The sequence below is a fragment of the Watersipora subatra genome, chromosome 4, assembly GCF_963576615.1.
Source record: "Watersipora subatra chromosome 4, tzWatSuba1.1, whole genome shotgun sequence".
In the NCBI taxonomy this organism is placed as follows: Eukaryota; Metazoa; Bryozoa; class Gymnolaemata; order Cheilostomatida; family Watersiporidae; genus Watersipora; species Watersipora subatra.
Window position 1 is genome coordinate 48,078,274 of NC_088711.1, and position 21,451 is coordinate 48,099,724.

A 21,451-nucleotide genomic window follows, 5' to 3' on the forward strand; every position below is an offset into this window, starting at 1 on the left:
GGCACCGATACCAAGATCGGGGAAACTATATTTTTATACCTTCCAGTCCCGTTACGAATGGTTGATGTCATGATGGTCCCAAAGCTACTTGCTTACGCAGCCTCTTCTAGAAGTTTCCCCACAGCCTTCCCAAGAGTTAGTGGTTTCAATTATTAGTTGGCCAGTTTTATTACTTGCTTATGGTAACTTTTATGTATCTCATTTACGAAAAACAGTCTCAAATGCACCATATACAGCTATTCGAGTTACCTACCCTCGGTTGTTTTCTCACTCTAACCATCCAAATAGTAACCATGAATGCATCTTCTTTTTACTACCTAACCGAATAGAGGTTAACTACAATGAAATGTTACAGTTGCTTATTTTGCAATCTTGTAGTACTGTAATACTTTTTGTAGGCTACACTACCAAAATAGCCCCTTTTTTGCAAGTAGCTTGGGAATAGAACAAAACAAAATTTGTACATTAGACCATTTGTGTTCGAGCTAATCACCTAATTATTGATAATAATTGAATATTTCAATTCATCATGGGAAGGTATAAAATAGAGTTAACCTCTTTGTGACACCAACATCAGCAAAATCTTTTGTATGTGGCAATCAACGAAACAACGCCATAATTTGAAGCACAGACTATTGCAATATATCAAAATACAAATCTTTCGTGTCAGCTGTTAATAAGGATGCACTTTCAAAAAATTACCTGCTCACCCCAACTACTGAGGATTATATAGATTTACAGTGAGAATGTGCAGCAGAGTTAAGTATATCAATAATTGGACGGTGAATTAAAACATTAGATTTTAAATGATGCAGGGAGCTTGAAGTGCCTTCGCAGTCTTTATACAGTTGGACACCTTTCAAAATGCATGAATTATTACCTTTAAATATATTGGTTATACATAACAAAGTAATGATGTGGTACTACAATATCACACCTATGAGACTGTTGATATTCCACGCTTCAACTAACATAAAACATACCTAAAAACGTTAACAGTTCGAATAACAGTGTTAACAATGTTAACAGTCTTGTGACAGGGTATGCTTGTCGAATCTTAGAATGAATTACGACAGTTGGCCATATAGATATGGTACAAAGTGATATATTGCAACAATTGATACTTACTAAAGTTTTATATAACATGAAACTCTAAAAATCAGCAGCCAGCATCCCTTCATAGAAATAATAACAAAGCCATCACTAAAAGAAAACTGGTATAAAACTATGAAAGATGAAAATTGACACAATTACTATAAATTTGTGTCGGAGAGCAGGTAACACACTAAACGATAGCAGATAATAAGTACCTCTCAAAGCCATGATTATGTACTGCAAAATGCAGTCCTATGAAGAAATAGCGACATGATTAAAATCGACGCGTGTAAATTTTGATGAAATAAAAAAGTGAATATAATTGCTGGCTGGCATGACCCTACACGCAACTCGTGAAACTGAACTATGGAATGGTGCGGCAGAAAGAAATATGATGGTCATGAGTTCACACAGAAAGAACGGATGAGCTTTGTACCATAGAAACAGTCTGGAGCTAAAGCGAAATATGATGTTACTCTATGAAACACCCGCAACCAATAGGTCAATAGGTCAGGGCGGCAATAAAACTTTTTTGCTCCTTTCAAAGATATCTAGACTAGTAGGAGAATGACTCGTAGGGGAAGGTGAGACATCTTAAAACTTGCTTGCACAGCTAAAGCTAAATGTTAAACGATGAAGTGATTTTAAGGAGGAGGGCCAAGAACTTATGGCCCATAAAACTATAGCGATGACCACGGTAAAAGATTGACAGATTAAAAAACGATTTGAACTTGAGAGCGATCCTACTATATACAGATAGAACAAAGTCAGTCAGGTGGAGAATACTAGTCAGTCGGCGCCAAGGAAGTAAAGTTTTGTGCCAAATTAATGGATATGAACAGCTTCGAGGTGGAAGAAGATATGCTGGTTTTGATTACACATCAGCACCGTTTCGATAGGGTTGACCAGTTTGTCCGTATTGACCGATGAAGGAGCCGTCCTCATTATAGCGGCTAGCATCCATGTCACCCCCATAATCGTCAAGGCTGCCTGTGTCAGATTCCATGGGTTTGCCATCGCTCATGTTGTTCATGGACGCTCTGCTGCCTTTAATGGGATTCTGGTCACTGCAAAATGAAAGAAGCCATTCGAAAACGCTGAGGAGATTAGCCACTGAATGATTTAGTTAAATCTGTTAAATTTCCATTCTCGTAACATTCATACAAATCTTGGTAACACCTCAGTAAAGAGACACATTGTATGTCATGTCAATTTTAATCCATGTTTCAAGCCTTATCTCATTTAATTTCAATATTTGTTTCGCATGTTAAAAGTTTCATATAATGAAGCAAATATTCTTACTAAAATATATTGGATTTTGTTTGATTCGTTCTAGAGCCCAATGAAAATGATGAATACTCAAAGCAGTTACATATAACATTAAAAGCAATACAAAATATATGATGTTACATAAAAGCCTGAATTACAAGTAAAAGACTAAATAAATACAGCAATGGTAAGTAAAATTATGTTATGTTACTGCACCTTAAAACATGCGTACAGTGCGCCCTCGGGTTACAATGACCCCGTTTGGATTTATTTTTCACCCTGCGATGTAAAACACGCTGATTTTTCACCCTCCTCATACGATACATTTTTCACAATACAAAATCAACAAAACTTCTCTCGAAATTCAAATTTGGTAGTCGGTGTGCTGATTACGCCGGAAAAACAAATATTCTGATATGCTACTCGACGAAATCCCTCTAACAATGAACGAAAGAGATAGGATGCTCCCTCTCACTCAGTATGGCCTCATTCAGTATTAATTACGAAATCGGAAACAAATAAGTGATAAAATTTTAGCGATGAATAAGTTGAAGTCCAGTAGCAATGTATGTATTTAGTAAGCTATATTCATTCCAGTTTAAATTCAACGTTGAAGTTATGCATCTGTCTCAAAAGTAATAACTCCCTATGATACGTACTGCACATATTAGATTGTAACGTTACATTTTATTGCAGATTATAACCACTGAATACACTAAAGTTACTGTAGGTAGCTATAGTTACTAAAGTTAACATATTAGTTTGTTGCTAATTTTTAAAATGTAGCCTACAGTAGGCCTACGTATATAAAATTTGGATGATTTTTCTCAGCGATTATTTGCATTAGATATTTATCATGGGTTTCTATACCTCTCTATATGAAATGTTCGCCTTATGATGCCAGCACTGAACAAATTAAAATAGTATGGCGAGGGTCCACAATACGGAAATTTTTTAGGTTCAGTGGTCAAGCGAGTGAGAAATATAAAAAGCAACTACATATAGTTTAAATTAATCTATTTATATTATGCATTTTTATTAATTTTAAATATTAATTTTAATTATCACCGCCTTTGCAATTCCACCAACAAATCTGTAATGTTTTGAGCACATTTGGACACGCTTGTTGGAAATTAACGCTTATGTGGAGACAAATCTTTCACAAAACCAATTTTGTAGAGCGACCTCTATTGATTGTGATGTTGGAAACTAGCCAGAGCAAGTGAGCAGCAATGCTGGCATTTATTTCGCTAATTAAGTAAAAAAAAACCTAATTTCAGATGCATTATTGTGTAAACCAATGGCAACACAAAAAGAGGCCAACGTGAGGAGACAGATAAACATATTAAAAAAGCATATAAATAGGGCACTTGCTAAATAAAATATAGAACTTTATTCTATGTCGCCAGCCAGGTGTGAGGTGAAATTAGAGCTTTGATCAGCCAGAAAACAGCATCAGTGAAGAACTGCCACATATATACCGCAAGGCACACCAAAAGACAACTATGGAAATACCCTCTTCAATAACCAATAATACATCACCACCACACTGATGAGAAACCTCTAATCCTGACAGACAACTGCTTCTAGCATGACAAAGTTGTGTGAACTATGAAAACATGCTTCTGAATATTTTGCCTTCCCTAAGTACTGACAACTCCAAAATCTTATGACTGTCCAGGTAGTAACCGGCGATAAAGCCTTGGTCGTAAAGTGACCTGTGTTAAGGCTGTTACGACAAGTTCTTATACGACATAAATACTATGTGTATCCTAATTGACATCAAAAAGAACATTTTCACAACTGTTTAGAATGGGATGACTGAGCTACATGGCTTTACCTGCTAAACATGTTGCCATACAACATGCTATAAACGGGTATAACGAAACAAAACCATTCTAGATTTGTTCCCACAAAAGCTAAAAAATAGCCATTAATGAATTAGCCAAGAGCGTAACAATAGAAATGTTTTATGCAAGTTAACTCTAAAATTATGTCTAAGGCCAGAAAAGATAACGACCGACGCTTGACCTGTGAAGGTCATCTAAGACTTGAAGGAAATCATCTATTGGATTAGTTTGATCTACGAACATGAGCGCAACTAGCTACTCGTCTATGACAGAGTTAGTCTGAATCAATGCAGCAAATGACGCTTGGCCCTGAGAAAACCTGTATGAGAGATCTGACAACTATATACCAAATTCTATACTAAAATTACTCTTCCATTATAATCGATCTCTTTCAATTCATGTGAAAGTACATTTTTTTGCTTCAAGCACATAAAATAAAAAACTGCACATGTTGCTATAGCCAACATGAACTGTTATAGATTGATTTGGAGGTGAAAAAGAAACCTTGAGTTCAGACCCACAAATAAACTTACTACCGCAAGAGCAACTTTCTCACCACCGCAACGATTAACTATGACACCAATGTCACGCTCACTGCTTTCTTTCTCTCAGGGCTAGCTTGTTATCTCTACACATAGATTACGGCTGCCCGTAATCCAACACTGGCTATCGAACATAAAGGTGAATGACATCTGGAGTAACAGTTCAACAGCCAAGAAAGCCGTAGTGCTGAATAGACCAAATGTGTAGCGATGCAATAAGAGATGAAAAAGAGAAATCAGAGCGGAATTGTGTCAAAGATTAAACGCTGCGAACAAATGCATAAAGAAGAGCGGAGAAAACAAAGAGGTGAGAGGAAGGGGAAGGGTGCTGGGGCAAGCGATACATGTACGCATGCACCCCGCCACCCCCACTATTATTTCTTAGTATACTTACATAGATATGGATTTCGTTGGCGTTACATGTAACCAATATGTGTTTGAGGCGGCGCGGTTGGATAGTCAGGAGATCTATGGCAAAACCATATAGTCTTTAAGTAAACGTTTACAAATGGGTTCTATCAATGATCAATATAATTGTTTAAGTAAATCTGATAGCCACAAGATTGAAGCTACTTTGACGAATAATGTGGAGTTATTCTCTCCTACTAATCATACTGACAATGTAATTTTTGTTCTATTATTATAATTACGATTATGATTGTAAAAGATTTAAATGAAGTATTAAAACGTTTCATAAAATTCCGACAACGAGCAAATTTTCTTGAAAAACACTAATAATTGCAGCAAATAAAAATTTTAATTGCTTCAATATGTAAGCAACCATCATTCACTTGAAATATTTCACAAATTTCACAGATGATCGATTTTTAATTGCAGGTTGCTTTACAATAGCCTTCAAGGCAACTAGTACGAGTGAGAATACTACTTTCTAAATCAATAAAGGTAGTTTGAGCCAAAATTAAAGTACATAAAATAGCCAAATTATAAACAATTTACAAACTAAACCAAACATAATTTTTGAATGATTTTACTAAATTCCTAATCCTAACAATGTCAACAAATATCTTTGGCGTGTTTCGATGCTTCAAAAATTGCATTTTCGTGGCATATAAATGGACCAACAGAATACAAGGATTTTAAATATCAGGCAAGCTTATCACACATTTATTCTTCGACAGTGAGTCCTACGATGAACGAAAACAGTTACATACCCGAAGCTTGCAACCGATGCTGCGCTTTGTCAGTAACAGTTGGTTTGTGGTCAAGGTTATATGTTAAAATTATACAAACAGCAATTATTTTTAATTCATTATTTAAATATAATTCAATTTGAATATAATACTGCTAACTAAATCGGTTGACCCAATAGTGAATTGTGAATACTAAAAGAATGAATCCGTAATAAATTCGTAGTAACACAACAACAAATTCCGTAACCTTAATCCAGGATTCAAATGTTTCTTCGGAGTCACGATAATCTTAAAAAAAAAAGTTTGTATACAGACTTCTGACTGCAGGTGCTTGCCAGCAGCTCCTCGAGGAATCACACTTGCGAAGGATGTCTTTGATGCAATAGAACTGAGCACATCGTTACCACTATCCATACACACCTTATTATACCTTCTTTATTGCCAACAGGAAGTAGCACTAAATGTGTTTACTTGAGTCAGATCTACACTGCCAGTGTTTCCGATACACCCAATTCGTACAACGACAAATATTCAAAGCAATTTAAACTTTGCTCTGAACAATCTCATACAATGGGCAACAACTTCAGTAATTTCCAATACGAATCACAAACCTTTTAAAATGTAACGCCAGAGGAAACACTTTCAAACACGGCAGCGCAGGTAGAATTGTGAGTTTCACAGAAATTTTATGAATTTTTCCTACCGTATAACAGACTTTCAAATCACAACATATTTCTATTAGACTTGATCAGCTCTCACAGTGTTTTCTTTATAGCAAACATTGCCACACTCCTAATGCCCAAATGTGAATATCAACAGTTGCAAAACGGACATGCAATGAAAGCAATGAGATTCCCAAACGGCTTTATAAATAATTGACTAACTACACGTGTGCAGTTGGTGATAAGTGAACTTGATGAAAAAGAAACAAATCAATTTTTGGAGGGTGCGGGACTAGCTAAAACCACAAAATTGCACAAAATTGTTTTATATTGTTTCGTTTCTTCTTACAACGGAGATCACGGAACACAAAACTTTGGAATTGTCATCTCTACAAATTAGCGCTTCCATGAAAAAGATTAGCGCAGACTATTTATCTCTAAGCAACACCCAAACTATTTTCTTAGGTAGACATGATGACCTACAAACCTGCGTAACGAAAAAAAATCTTGAAAGGAACACCAAAATCAAATTTTTCTTAAATAATATGCCAAACTGAACATCTTGTATTCTCTGTTTTCCAAACAAACTATTTTGTTTATAAACATGTTAAATAAATGTTATATAAACAAAGCAGACCGCGATCTGCTATTTGTGAACGACCTTCAAACCATTGACGAGCTGGATTTACCAAACGGAAAAGAGAAATATTAAGAGCCAAGGAATAATCGACTTTGTAATGGGTGACCTTAGAAAGATGGTTTTGCAAAGCTCAGAGACTCGCGAGGCACTAGCACTCTTCTCACAAGGCTGCTAACTGGTCCATACCAGCTCGCTGCCTATTTTGGTAACAAAAATCATTTTTTCCAACATACCAAGTAATTTTCAAGTGAACAGCTGTTTCCGTTCTTGGTGAAATTAGTTATGAGGCAAGCAATAGATTAATTTTTTGATTTCTAAGCGATTTCGATCTAAGTTTTTTGATTTCTGACAACACTCAGTGGTAGTGCGGATCAATGACACACATGTACAATAAGTATTGTGATTGTAGCTATCGGTTAAGTAAAATTCCTCAAATTATCACCATGCAGTTCTTTTTATAGCTTTTATATTTCCTAGAGCCTTGTTCAAGTTCCTCCAACATTATTATATTATGATTGCTAAAAATTACAACAAACAAACTTGTTGGTATGATTTACAGAAATAATTAGATGCAGACAACTCTGTAATATATTACATAATTTAGAATGACCGGCATACCCACATTTAGTCAAAAAATTGTTTCATGCCTGACATCTTTATAGACCTTTATGGTGTATATATATATATATGATATATATATATAATATATAAATGATATATATATATTTATATATATATCCATAAGTAAAAGCGTAAGATTCGAGCAGAGTGCTCAATGACTATAATTTTAAATAAAACACTTTATTACTATTAGCTTCAAGCTTGGTGAAAAGATTGCTGAAGAATGCTCTTACCAAGCATGAAACTAATAGTAATAGTGTTTTATCTCAAGTTATAGTCTGTTTTATTGATTATATATATAATCTCTATGTGTTAGCTAGCTAACATATATAGATATGATATCTATATGTTAGCTAGCTTACAAATTCTGATTACAGAAATGAGACTTGCTTGTATTTAGCAAATAAACGCGATGCATTGAAAAATATGTAAATGGACTTTATGGGCGACATTAAACTATCTTATGCGTACAGGAATCAAATCGCATGGCTTTCAACCCTAGAGTTAGGTTCAAAGTTCAATGATAGGTTCAAAATGCTCAAATCACATTCAAGTTTAACGCGAAAAAATAGCCAATCAGCAGTTTTGTGGATAATTGTAAAGCATGGTATGATAACTCTTAGAAACGGCTTGACAGTGATTTAACCCTTTCACTGCCGTAGATGCATAAATGCGTTTTCGTGGGACGACTGCCGTAGACGCATTATTGCGACTTTCCCTGCAATTGCGTAGTTACCTCATTTTATTATTTGTTGACATCATAACCCACGGTCTTTAGGATTTTTATGAAATTGACAGTGTTGTCCGAATGTTTGTCTATAAAATTAGCTTAAAGTAACGAAGCAATTTTAAACTTTTGTTAGAGAATTTCTAATTTAATAACGAACATTTTTTTGTGTAGTTCATTAATTACCGTGCGCGAGTCAGAAAACAGGTAATTAGTAATGTTGATGACATTATAGCCATTTCAGATTCAGATTTTCGTGATTATACAGATAATTAAAGCAGCAGCACTGTCTCTGAGAATGGTAAAAGTAATAATTTTGTAAGTCAGAAACATGGAAGATCGTTTTAGCTTCGCATCGATCATAGTATCACACAGCTTTATTATCACACAAAGTATAGATTCATTGAATTTTTGCATAGCAATGATGGCTAAAATGTTAGCAAATTAAAATATGCAACAAAATTGTTCTAAATAGAGGTTGAAATTGGAAAAAATACTGTTTGTATATCATGAAGCTATATCGGCAATTTTCGGTAAAATGGCTGGCACTTAACAGATACCCAAATTTGTACATGCTCGGCAGTGAAAGAGTTAATGAAAAAGTCGGCATAATACATCTGCATAAATCGCATGTGTGTTGTAGCTAAATGGCCAAGTACAGATCACTGCAATGAAGCTAGCCTGCTTTGGTTTCTTATGTCTTTTAGCCAATAGGAAGTATAAATATATAAATAAATAAAAGAACATTTTAGACCCAATTAAAATATTTATGTTATAGAGTATTTACACCTATAGAATAATATAGCATATAATAATTAGGCTCGTCCACATTGAGCATAGAGGGTAATACACCGTTAGACTACATCCCAATATCTGTGCTAAACTTAACAAGATAACATTCCTACCAAAACTGTCCGATGGAGACAATCACCAAATGGGAGGATAATCATCAAATTGGAGGAAAATAATCAAATGAGAAGACAATTATCGAATGGAAAACAATTGTAACATGAAAATGAAATTGCTATCCTTACTAAGGGTGTCTGCAAAAGCATGATGTCATCCGCACCTGCAGAAGTTAACAAGACAAGTTGACAGCAAGAGACAAGTTGCAACAAGAGTATCGATTGATCTCACAGAATAAATCACAAAAGCCCTCCGTCCAGCTGGAACATCATGAATAGAAACAAGATCGGCAATGTGTCTAGACAGCCCAAAACATATCCAAACCTTGCTGGACAACACCTAATGTGGTGCAACTCAATGTAACAGACAAGCAATAATCAGTGAACATTTGTTTCACGCAAAGACAGCAATAAACGATGACTTTGAAACCTTTTTTGGTAGCTGAAACAAAACCACTCACATCACATGTTCATATACAAACATAGTATGCAAAAGACCTCGATAAGCACGCGTTGACACAATGCGTATTTTCGTGCGGATACACGCTAAAGAGATTCACGCTGTTAGTCACATAAGAAGGCCTGTCACTTAATATCTTGTTGTTACTATTTTTGGGTTGCACCTCTCACAGCTTACTCAGCCTCCTAGTGTTTTGAAAAGCTGTCAGAAAAGCTGCACATTATCTGAATATAAATACTAACTCACAAAAAATTTGTAACACATGCTAAAAACTATATGAGTGTAATTATTGACAACAGTCCCACAATGCATTATTAATGCCAATTGCCTACCTAAGCTTTATGCGGACAAGCTGATGATCTCTTAATAGCTTTTGACCAACTTTACTGATAGAGAATTTGCTTCGCAAACCAGTACTTTTATCGATTTTTGCTGTCAATTTATATTTTTCTTGCAAAACGCTCGCCATTCTAGTTAATTACTAGAACTATAGTGATATGAAGAGAGAATAAGAAGGTCTAACCCGAGGGTCAGGGTTTAGGCTACCAGTGATTCGTTTATCTGCTGTGAACTTGAAAGAGTGTTGCGGGCATGAGAATGGAATTGCGGGCATGAGAATGGAATTGCGGGCATAAGAATGGAATTGCGGGCATGAGAATGGAATTGCGGGCATGAGAATGGAATTGCGAGCATGAGAATGGAATTGCGGGCATGAGAATGGAATTGAGGGCATGATAATGGAATTGAGGGCATGATAATGGAATTGCGGGCATGAGAATGGAATTGCGGGCATAAGAATGGAATTGCTGGCATGAGAATAGAATTGAGGGCATGAGAATGGAATTGAGGGCATGAGAATGGAATTGAGGGCATGAGAATGGAATTGAGGGCATGAGAATGGAATTGAGGGCATGAGAATGGAATTGCTGGCATGAGAATGGAATTGAGGGCATGAGAATGGAATTGAGGGCATGAGAATGGAATTGAGGGCATGAGAATGGAATTGCGGGCATGAGAATGGAATTGCTGGCATGAGAATAGAATTGAGGGCATGAGAATGGAATTGAGGGCATGAGAATGGAATTGAGGGCATGAGAATGGAATTGAGGGCATGAGAATGGAATTGAGGGCATGAGAATGGAATTGCTGGCATGAGAATGGAATTGAGGGCATGAGAATGGAATTGAGGGCATGAGAATGAATTGAGGGCATAAGAATGGAATTGAGGGCATGAGAATGGAATTGCGGGCATGAGAATGGAATTGAGGGCATGAGAATGGAATTGAGGGCATGAGAATGGAATTGCGGGCATGAGAATGGAATTGAGGGCATGAGAATGGAATTGCGGGCATGAGAATGGAATTGCGGACATGAGGATGGAATTGAGGGCGTGAGAATGGAATTGCGGGCATGAGAATGGAATTGCGTTCAATCTGTCGATTGGTTGATTCGACCAAATTATTATCTGCAAACCGGAGAAGTTTAAACCAGCCCTTATTGAAATTTATTGGCCATTGGAAACTTTTGGAAAACCTGTCTGACTTCGGCAAGTGCACACACAGCTTTAAAGATGTTATCACTAAACAAGCCCTACAATTTATTCAAGGTTTTAACAGAAAAGTGCGAAAATTGGACTACTTCTGTCAGAGTTGCAGGCCACACATCTCCAAAAGTCTAATAACTCTTCCAAACATGTGTGAATACAACTCCATTTAGAAAGGAAACACGCTACCCGCCCCAGCAGCTGCTTTTAATGTGTGAATCACAATCGTAATGTTTGATGCAAACACTGTGGCCTTCGACAAGTACAACAAATACTCACGGTCTGGTATAGTCTGAGAATGCGTAAGCTTCCATTTCCTCCTTAGGGTTATGGCCAGCGTGTTTTTCTTGCTCTTCGACTGTAAAAGTAGGTAGATTCTACATGACCATAAATAAGCCAATCAAAGTCAGCATACATCATTCTTTTTTCAGAAGCTCTACTTGAGATAATTTCTGCATACAAAATATTGAACAAACAATGTCAAATTAGAGCTAGTTTTTTATAAACTCTAACTACTCTGTTCCAAGTTGTTGAAACATTGATTGCAGTTTCACATACAAGCTCAGGCAGCTTCAACTTCAACTGGTCTAAATTAGAGTAAGCCAAAACATATATATCGACCGCCACCTCTACCTCCTGTGTACATGTGTATGACTTTAAATGATCAAATAAAACTGTACATGATGTGATAATATCGGTACAGAATGTTGTCTTCAACTATTAGAAAATGAAATATTTCAGAATTTAGACAACATGACCATTCAAAAATATACGTTACAGATGTTTGGTTTATATAGTTGAAATCAGGACAAGGTGAGGATTAAAAATTTAATATTTCCATTATTCTACATTGTCAAGTACAGACAAATCACAAAAAGTGATATTTCATTTAAACATGAATCAACCAGTCTCACGCATTTGCGCAAATGTAGCGAGATAGTCTCGCTAACAAACCTGTAAGTATTCCCATCTGTAGCAACTCAAAATAAGTTGAAATTATAAATTCGCTGACAATCTTTGCAAACCAATCAAAACCCAAGCTCAAGAGACCGCGGAGAATGTAAGGGCGAGTCAAATAACACTGCAAGACACAAACAACATACCGTAATACTGCTCCCCTGTGTTCTTCTTTACGTAACAACGTATCATTATAATGAGCAGGATGAGAAAGATCAAGCCAGCGACGGCACCCACAATTACTGGTGTGTAGGCAAATGGTGGCACTATAGGAGCAGAAGTCGGTTCTGCAAGGAAAACATCAGATTTGTTAACGACCGAGCAGCAAACAAGCACCTTCTCAAACCTATTCATTGGGGGGATATAATGCTAAGAGAAGTCATTAGGGTCTGAGCGGTTAAGCCTAGGCTCATCGTAATACCAGGACGATTGGTAGGAGTTGTAGTTGTGATTCCCTCAAGAGAGTCGGAAAGGTGTCTAGTCTTTTTACGATTTAAAATACATTTTTGTAAAGACTGCATCAAAACAACTCAAACTCCTATTATACAAAATGGGTCACCTTTTTAACCAATGAAATACAACATCAATATTCACTCCATTTACTTGTATTTCCGACGATATTAACATTGCGAGATATGGTAAGTCAATTCCATGTCGCACTGCATCAAAGACGGCCCTCAAAGCAAGACAAACATGGTATGAAACATTTCACTGATTTTGTGTTGATGACTGAGACAAAAGCCGTTTTTTACAAGATTTTTTGCTTTATCCCAAACAGATGTTGTTGGTATGTAAGTTGGTAAATAAGTTGGTATGTAAGTCGGTATGGAGCAACTGTGATGAAGCCTCACTGTACAAACGTGCGGTGAACTTTAGTACAACTTGAAGGGTGAACTTTAGTGGTAGATTTTATCAAAAAGTATCGGTATATTTCTATCATTTGTTTTTGATGTTTGAAGTTATTTGACTGCCAGGATGTTTCAAGATTAAAATCAAGAAAACTTGATAGCGGTTAAAGTGCCCAGAAGAAAAATACAACTGTTACTGTTACGCCACTAACTGTTTTTATTGTGATAGTTGATATCAGCTATTGTGGTCAAGTTTCAGAGTTATGCAATGTAGTGTATTTGCGATAATACATGTCATCATTGTACTTTCGCTTGATCTGAGCTTTTTTAACCGCGATCAAGTTTTCTCGATTTTAATCTTCAAACTTCCTGGCAGTCGGATCGACTCAAACATCAAGAACAATCGCAAATGATATAAAAATACTGATAATCTCCAAAATCGGGCAAGGGCCCTAGCGAAGATGCTCGAAAGTGATTACACGGAATGAGTTATGTAGATGTTTTTTTGCAACGCTTTATACACCATAGTTATGTCTATTCATTCGAACTTGAGTAAAATGTTTTCTAATTAAGGCAGACATTCAATGCAAATTTCAACGACAGTTTCAAGTTAGTCACAAAATAAATTACAGTATAGTGCTGAACCAATCACAAAATTAGTCATGGAGACACATTTGAAAGAGTTAATAATAACCAAAGCACTCATGTCACCATGAGCATATACCAAACAGCAGTCGGTGCGCATTTTACAACATAGCATTAACAGAAAACCAACAAAAAGATAAAATGAGAAAAACCCACTAACAATCACTTCATATGAATGGGCACTATCCTGCCAGAACTAAAGGCGAGGTGAGAGACTTACCTGTGTAAACTTCAAACTTAACTGGCTCGCTTTTTATCGTCATTAATTCATCACTGTCAAGCAAGTAGTACTCTACGACGGCGTGCCATTCAGTTCCAGCGAGGATACGCTGAGTATCTCGATCTATCTCTAGATATAGTTGCGAGTAGATCAAACCATCTCCAGCGGGATCATATTCTCTAATGGTGACGCCCTGCAGTATATGAAAAACTGAATTAAATTTAGAACACGTATGGCACAGGCCTCCCTCTTTCGATATCGTACAATGGACCCCGGGTTACAGCGTCCCTGTCTTACAGTTTTTTGCCTTACAGCGTAGAACAACAAGTTTTTCTGGCCCCTCGTTAAGGCCTTTTTCTCGCCATTCGAACTCAACAAAAATGTTTCTCAAATTTGGCTGGGGATGTGCTGCATACATTGGAGTCATGAAGATGCCAGATGCCGATGCTGTTCACCTAAATCTCACCCAACACACCTGAGAGAGAGAGATGATGCTCTTTTTCTCTCAGCACTCAACATCCTTGGTGTTTTGTAAAGGCTTTATCTTGCATGAATGAAACAATAGTAAAATAATAATCAAATAGTAAAATACATACTAGAACTTAGCTTTAACCCTTTTGCGAGCACAGAGACATTTTTGTCGTTTTGCGATACTGACACTAGAGGGCAGAGTGACTATTATATCACCACACGAATGTTTTTTATAAATTGATTTCTGGTTAGCTAACTATCTAATAATAATAGATAACTACAATATATTTGTCTCTGTTAGCAACAAAAACTAAGCCATTTTGAGAAGAAAAAGACGATCGTTTTTGGAATACTAAACGAACGAAAAATCCGAAATAAAAACGTATTCAAATAAAATTGAAAACGTTGTTTGTAGCTTGTTTCTGCTTTTGTTTCTGCTTTCTGAACATTTTCCCAGAGTGCAAAAAACTTTCTTTTACTGTCATGGTGTCCTCCATAAGCTATAGGCAAAGGGAAGGCCTATCAATGATTTTTTTAAATCGACTTGTAAAAATTTTATTTGTCCATGGGGTCTCAAATAGCCCAAAAAACTCGCCTGCGAAAGGATTAAGTGTGTGTTTAGTAACCTGAATTAATTTAAGTCAAATTCAAAGCTCATGTTATATGTCTGTCTTGAAGGTAAAAACTCCATACAGTACGTATTATACATAGCAATGTTACATTTTGTTGCAGACTGTAACAAGTAAATATGTAAATTTAGTTACCAAAGTTAATATACTCTTTCATTACTAATTATTAATATATACAGTGCATGTATGAAATTTTGATGTTCTTTTACATCAAAATACACATTTTTTGCATTAAATAATTAATATGGATTCCTATACCCCTTCGATACGACGCTTTCGTCTTACAATCCTAACACCAGAACGAATTGATATCGTATAGCGAGGGTACACTGTACAGCCATCTACTTCAAAACCACAACATTGAACTGCATGTTGCGCAAATGTCGCTGCTTGGAATTTTCAGTGCATATAAGAACCTATCTTAAAACATGAAAAATGTGTTATACTTTTTCAAGGACTGCAATGTTTAAAATTCCCACATCTCTGTGGACTGTACTCATCAGAAGGAAATACAATAAATTTGAGATTTCTGAATGCAGAAAGTCAAAAAACTGTCATGTTTATTTGTGTTTAATCGGTCCAGTACAAATGTTTTTCTTCCTCAGAATAAGAACCCTCGCTTGAAGGAAACAATTTCAACCAAGCTGAAGGCGTTAATATCGATTCAACAGTATACAAACAAAGAAGAAGCGACCGCTGTCATTCCAGAAACCCTACACAAGATGGCATCCGAACGAATCCCGGCAACAACAGCAAAACCCGCCAATTCAAAACCGAGTTCTAAACAAAAACTTTTTGAAAGACTGTTTGACTATACATACGCACCTTTAAAAGGACTATACATACGCACCTTTAAAAGGACTATACATACGCACTTTCAAAAGGACTATACATCCACACATTTAAAAGGACTATACATACGCACCTTTAAAAGGACTATACATACGCACCTTTAAAAGGACTATACATACGCACCTTTAGAAGGACTATACATACACACCTTTAAGGTACGTATGTACAGTCCTTTTAAAGGTGCGTATGTATAGTCATTAAGGTGTGTATGTACAGTCCTTTTAAAAAGGTGCGTATGTATAGTCCTTTTAAATTAATTTAAAAGGACTGTACATACGCACCTTTAAAAGGACTATACATACGCACCTTTAAAAGGACTATACATACGCACCTTTAAAAGACTGTTTGACTATACATACGCACCTTTAAAAGGACTATACATACGCACCTTTAAAAGACTGTTTGACTATACATACGCACCTTTAAAGACTGTTTGACTATACATACGCACCTTTAAAAGACTGTTTGACTATACATACGCACCTTTAAAAGGACTATACATACGCACCTTTAAAGACTGTTTGACTATACATACGCACCTTTAAAAGACTGTTTGACTATACATACGCACCTTTAAAAGACTGTTTGACTATACATACGCACCTTTAAAAGGACTATACATACGCACCTTTAAAGACTGTTTGACTATACATACGCACCTTTAAAAGACTGTTTGACTATACATACGCACCTTTTAAAGACTGTTTGACTATACATACACACCTTTAAAAGGACTATACATACGCACCTTTAAAAGACTGTTTGACTATACATACGCACCTTTTAAAGACTGTTTGACTATACATACGCACCTTTAAAGACTGTTTGACTATACATACGCACCTTTAAAAGACTGTTTGACTATACATACGCACCTTTAAAAGACTGTTTGACTATACATACGCACCTTTAAAAGACTGTTTGACTATACATACGCACCTTTAAAGACTGTTTGACTATACATACGCACCTTTAAAGACTGTTTGACTATACATACGCACCTTTAAAGACTGTTTGACTATACATACGCACCTTTAAAGACTGTTTGACTATACATACGCACCTTTAAAGACTGTTTGACTATACATACGCACCTTTAAAAGACTGTTTGACTATACATACGCACCTTTAAAAGACTGTTTGACTATACATACGCACCTTTAAAGACTGTTTGACTATACATACGCACCTTTAAATATAAACTTACAAATATTTAGCAGATTTTATCAGAAAGCATGAGAATTTTTCTCTCATTTGCGATTACTTTTGATGTTTGAAGTGATACGACTGCCAAAATGTTCCAAGATTTAAATCGACAAAACTTGACCGCGGCTAAAATGATTAGATTCAAGCGAAATTGCGAGTACGACATCTATAGTTGCGCTTCGGCAAAGAGACCAACAAAATAGAGACGCGAAATTCTGCAACTTGAACGCAAGAGCTGATATTAATAACGAGAGAGATAGGCAGCCGCACGACTAATGAGGTCATATTTGTATGCATTTCTCTTCTGAGCACTTAACTGCGATCAGGTGTTGTCTATTTTTTAAACTTGAAACATGCTGGCAGTCAGATTACTTCAAACATAGAAAAATCGCAAATGATGGATAAAATATCTAATAAAATCTACTACAGTTTGGCTTAGGCTCCTTTTTAACTGCTTTACCAACTGCATACGGTAGCAAGGAGAGAATACACTTCATAGATATATTTGAACATTTTGAAAATCTCCTCATCCTAGTAACCGCCTTATATTACTGGAGAATATTGTGTCAACGAATATTGTATTGTGTCTATTATTAACTGTTGTTCTTCTATTCTATTGATGAGAGAACTACTGTAACACAAAGCTAATGTAACCTGCTTAGCAAGTATTCCACTTCTAAAACGATAGTACAGATGCGACTTTAATAATATAGTTGGTCATATTTATTCCAATGTTTGTCGACATTCGTTTAAGCCAGACAACATAGATTAAACCCATGCATAAATAGTGGAGATGCAGGTAATAAAATACAGACATCACCAATAGCTCATTTTTAGTAAAGTTTTATAACTACCATACTTTTCGGACTATAAATCGCACCCCTATATAAGCCGCATCTGCTTTATTTTCCAAAAAATGATAATAAAACAATACATAGGCCGCACCTTTGTATAGGCCACAGAACTCAGAACGGTGCTTTGTAACGCGGCAGCAACTTTGCTGTTTAAAACGGAACAGTGCCTAATGGCACTGTTTCGTATTAACCGACGCTTTTTAACCTAGTGCCTAACGGAACAGTACCGTTAGGCATTGTTTCGTATTTCCTTTCACCGCTAGAGACGCACTAACTGGAGCAAAAAGTACGGTAATTAAAAACCTCAACTTACATCCGAACTTTCTGACATAAAACTTTACCCAGTAATCATCATGACATGTAAAGTAATTTTCTAGATTTGCGTTTTAAATTACTGAAAATCTCTCAGCACGGGCTCTTCCCAGAGGAGGTGGAGAGGTAAACCTACCTATCTAACTAACCCTTTCAAGGCTGAGAGCCCATAGCTTAGGAAGCGCTGCAAAAGCACCGTTATACAACAGCATAACTTTTATCTTATACAAGACTGCAAAAATGCTGCTATATCTTTCCTCCGATTTGTAGTAGATCACTAACTACATGTGCATTGAAAAGCTAAAAAATTCCATTAAAGCCGATATACTTTGTTTGCAGTTATCTTTTTAAAATCTCATTTATCAATATATGAGGACCATTAAATAAACACTTCCGTCTACGTGTCTTTCAGCAATACAGTAACAATAAAACCTCTTTCTATTGATCATGGGTATGATCAATAAAAAGGTATGATCGTCACATTATATATTTCTTACATATAAATTAATTTATACATAGTTTAACGTAAAGTAAAGTTATCTGAACATCCTAAGCATTTATAATTGTTTTTAGAGAGTGGAACAAATAAATTTTATGCGATTTATTATTTTAACTCTTTTGCTACCGTGAGCCGATGAATCGGCTTATCAATAGGGTTTCACATTTCTTTTCATTACAAAGCCTACAATTTAGCTAGACCAATCAAATTTTGTGTGTAAGAAAACAACCTTGTTGTAATCGCATGCAACCAATTGAAAATCTTTTGGTTCAGCAATTCCAATTATTTTTCAAAATGGAAAAACCAGATCATTGTCATCGTGGTAACAAGAAATTCAGAGCGTTAGTTCAATGCAATTAAAGTGTCATAGATGTTGCGAGAGTGGGATTCACTAAACAATTTTTACTTATCACATAGAGAAATTTGTTCTGAATAGGATGCATTTACAGTAAATTAATATCTGCATTGATTCTCGAAATATTGCTCAAATACTAGAGGCATATCGATTCTTCGAAAATCCGTTTAAATTAATTTGGTCAGTTTAACGAATTTAGTGCAATAATGAACGAGTTGGAGGTATTTGCTACAATCTACAATGTACAGTTTCAATACCCAAAGCAAGTATTGGAACAGAGTAATTTTGTCTAGAGGTTTGACTGGTATCGCCGTGTATTGGAACAAAGTAATTTTGTCTAGAGGTTTGACTGGTATCGCCGTGTATTGGAACAAAGTAATTTTGTCTAGAGGTTTGACTGGTATCGCCGTGTATTGGAACAAAGTAATTTTGTCTAGAGGTTTGACTGGTATCGCCGTGATGTTTCAAGAAATTACCACACAACAATGAGCAAAATAAAAGTATACCGAAAGATTTATTTTGAGCTAAAACCTTGGCAAAGCTGGGCATGGTTACCATAATTTTTGCTTTGTTGTCCATCAAGGCATGGAGCGAGATAACTTTAGATTGGTCAAACCGATCCAAATAAACTAACAACCAAACATTTTGTGCAAACTTGGTAAGTTTAAAGCGAGCCACTATCCAACAATCACTCCATAAATAGTAAAAGACAACAACACGATTACCACCAACCCTCGTCACAGTTATGACATACGGGGCAAGCGAAAACCTGCAAATGCGCAAAAATTGAATCGATTGAATGCACGACCAAACCTACTATCAAAACCAACAATACAGGTACAAATTACACCTAGCATCTTGCAGAAAACCTACGGCACACTTAAGTTGTTATAAGTAAACGAGACGCAACTCCATACCCAGATGCCGTATTTATCTTTAGAAGTGATGCGACTATTCTCTAGATCAACACCTTCCACTTTCCTTGTCGTCTTCCAGTATATGCTCGCTTCTCTCGTTTTTTTGTCTAGAGTCACGGAGTAATTAAATTGAAATGGAGCGGAGATGTTGGCACCTTCCTGTATCCTATATGGATCGCTGGCCAATGGATACTGGGTGACATTACTGGGAGGGTCTGCAATTAAGATAAATACTTATTTTACCTTTTAATAAAAGGCAAAGTAACTACAGTGAAACACGGATAACTCAAACTTCAAGGGACCGAGCAAAAGTGTTCGAGTTATTAGAGTGTTCAAGTTACCAGGACAGTCATAAGTGCACGTATTTATCAGTAGATACATGTACATATACAAACTATATATAAATCAAAAGCATAGATTGCTTGTTGCAAGTTAAAGGGTCTCTCGTGTGAAGTTTTAAATATTTTTAATCAGAAAGTATAGATATTTTTCTATCACTTGAGATTTGTTTATTGCTTTAGGTGATGTGACTGTCAGGACGTTTTCAGATTAAAATTGGCAAAACTTGATCGCGGTTAAAACGCTCAGAAAAAATACATACGTATTTTTCTACCGAGCGTTTTAACCAAGATCAATTTTGCAGTAAGTCAGTTATTACAAAACTGCTTTACTATTAAAAACCCATTATCAATTTTGCCGATTATACTTTAAAGTTATCCAAATTTTACCTCGCTTTTCTTGCTTTCGGAGTGCTTATCGCTAAGCGGATGTTGGTAAAATTTGATTTTTGCAAACCTTTAGAAAAGTCGTTAATGAAAATAATTGCCGATGTGGGTAATAACGAGGCCTAAGAACTACTAAAAGTCGATGTTTATCTCTATGGCTTGGAATAAAGTGATATTCTAAAGCGATAGTAACAACCGTCTCGGTAGCCGTATGGCAAAAAACTGTTCGAGTTAACGGAGTTTCGGTCGAGTTATCTAAAGCCATTTATCATTGTGTGGAAACGGACTAAGCAAATCCATTCGAGTTAACCATGTGTTCGATATATCCGAGGGCGATTTATCCGAGTTTCACTGTATATAACTATATGCTAACTAGATAAGTAACTAGCTTTCTAAGAGGAAAGCTAGTCCTATACGCATATATATGTGTGTGTATATATATATTTCTAATAGGATGTGATTACCGTACTTTTCGGACTACAAACCGCATCCCTAT

The 21,451-nt window shown here is 36.0% G+C and overlaps 1 protein-coding gene across 3 annotated transcripts in view; it reads right to left on the reverse strand.

Annotated features, from left to right (window-relative positions):
- Positions 1 to 1,089: 1,089 nt before the first annotated feature.
- Positions 1,090 to 21,451, reverse strand: part of LOC137393094 (uncharacterized) — a 47,017-nt gene continuing 26,655 nt past the window's right edge. For 2 of the 3 annotated variants that reach the window (XM_068079504.1, XM_068079505.1), the window contains exons 9-13: positions 20,231 to 20,445; positions 14,136 to 14,328; positions 12,569 to 12,709; positions 11,745 to 11,823; positions 1,090 to 2,162 (exon numbers count right to left, since the gene is read on the reverse strand). In XM_068079504.1, the coding sequence (XP_067935605.1) occupies positions 1,970 to 2,162; positions 11,745 to 11,823; positions 12,569 to 12,709; positions 14,136 to 14,328; positions 20,231 to 20,445 (821 nt within the window). In that variant the 3' untranslated portion in view covers positions 1,090 to 1,969. Of the gene's footprint in view, positions 2,163 to 5,150; positions 5,225 to 11,744; positions 11,824 to 12,568; positions 12,710 to 14,135; positions 14,329 to 20,230; positions 20,446 to 21,451 lie in introns of all 3 variants that reach the window. The other variant, XM_068079506.1, reaches the window with a different exon arrangement.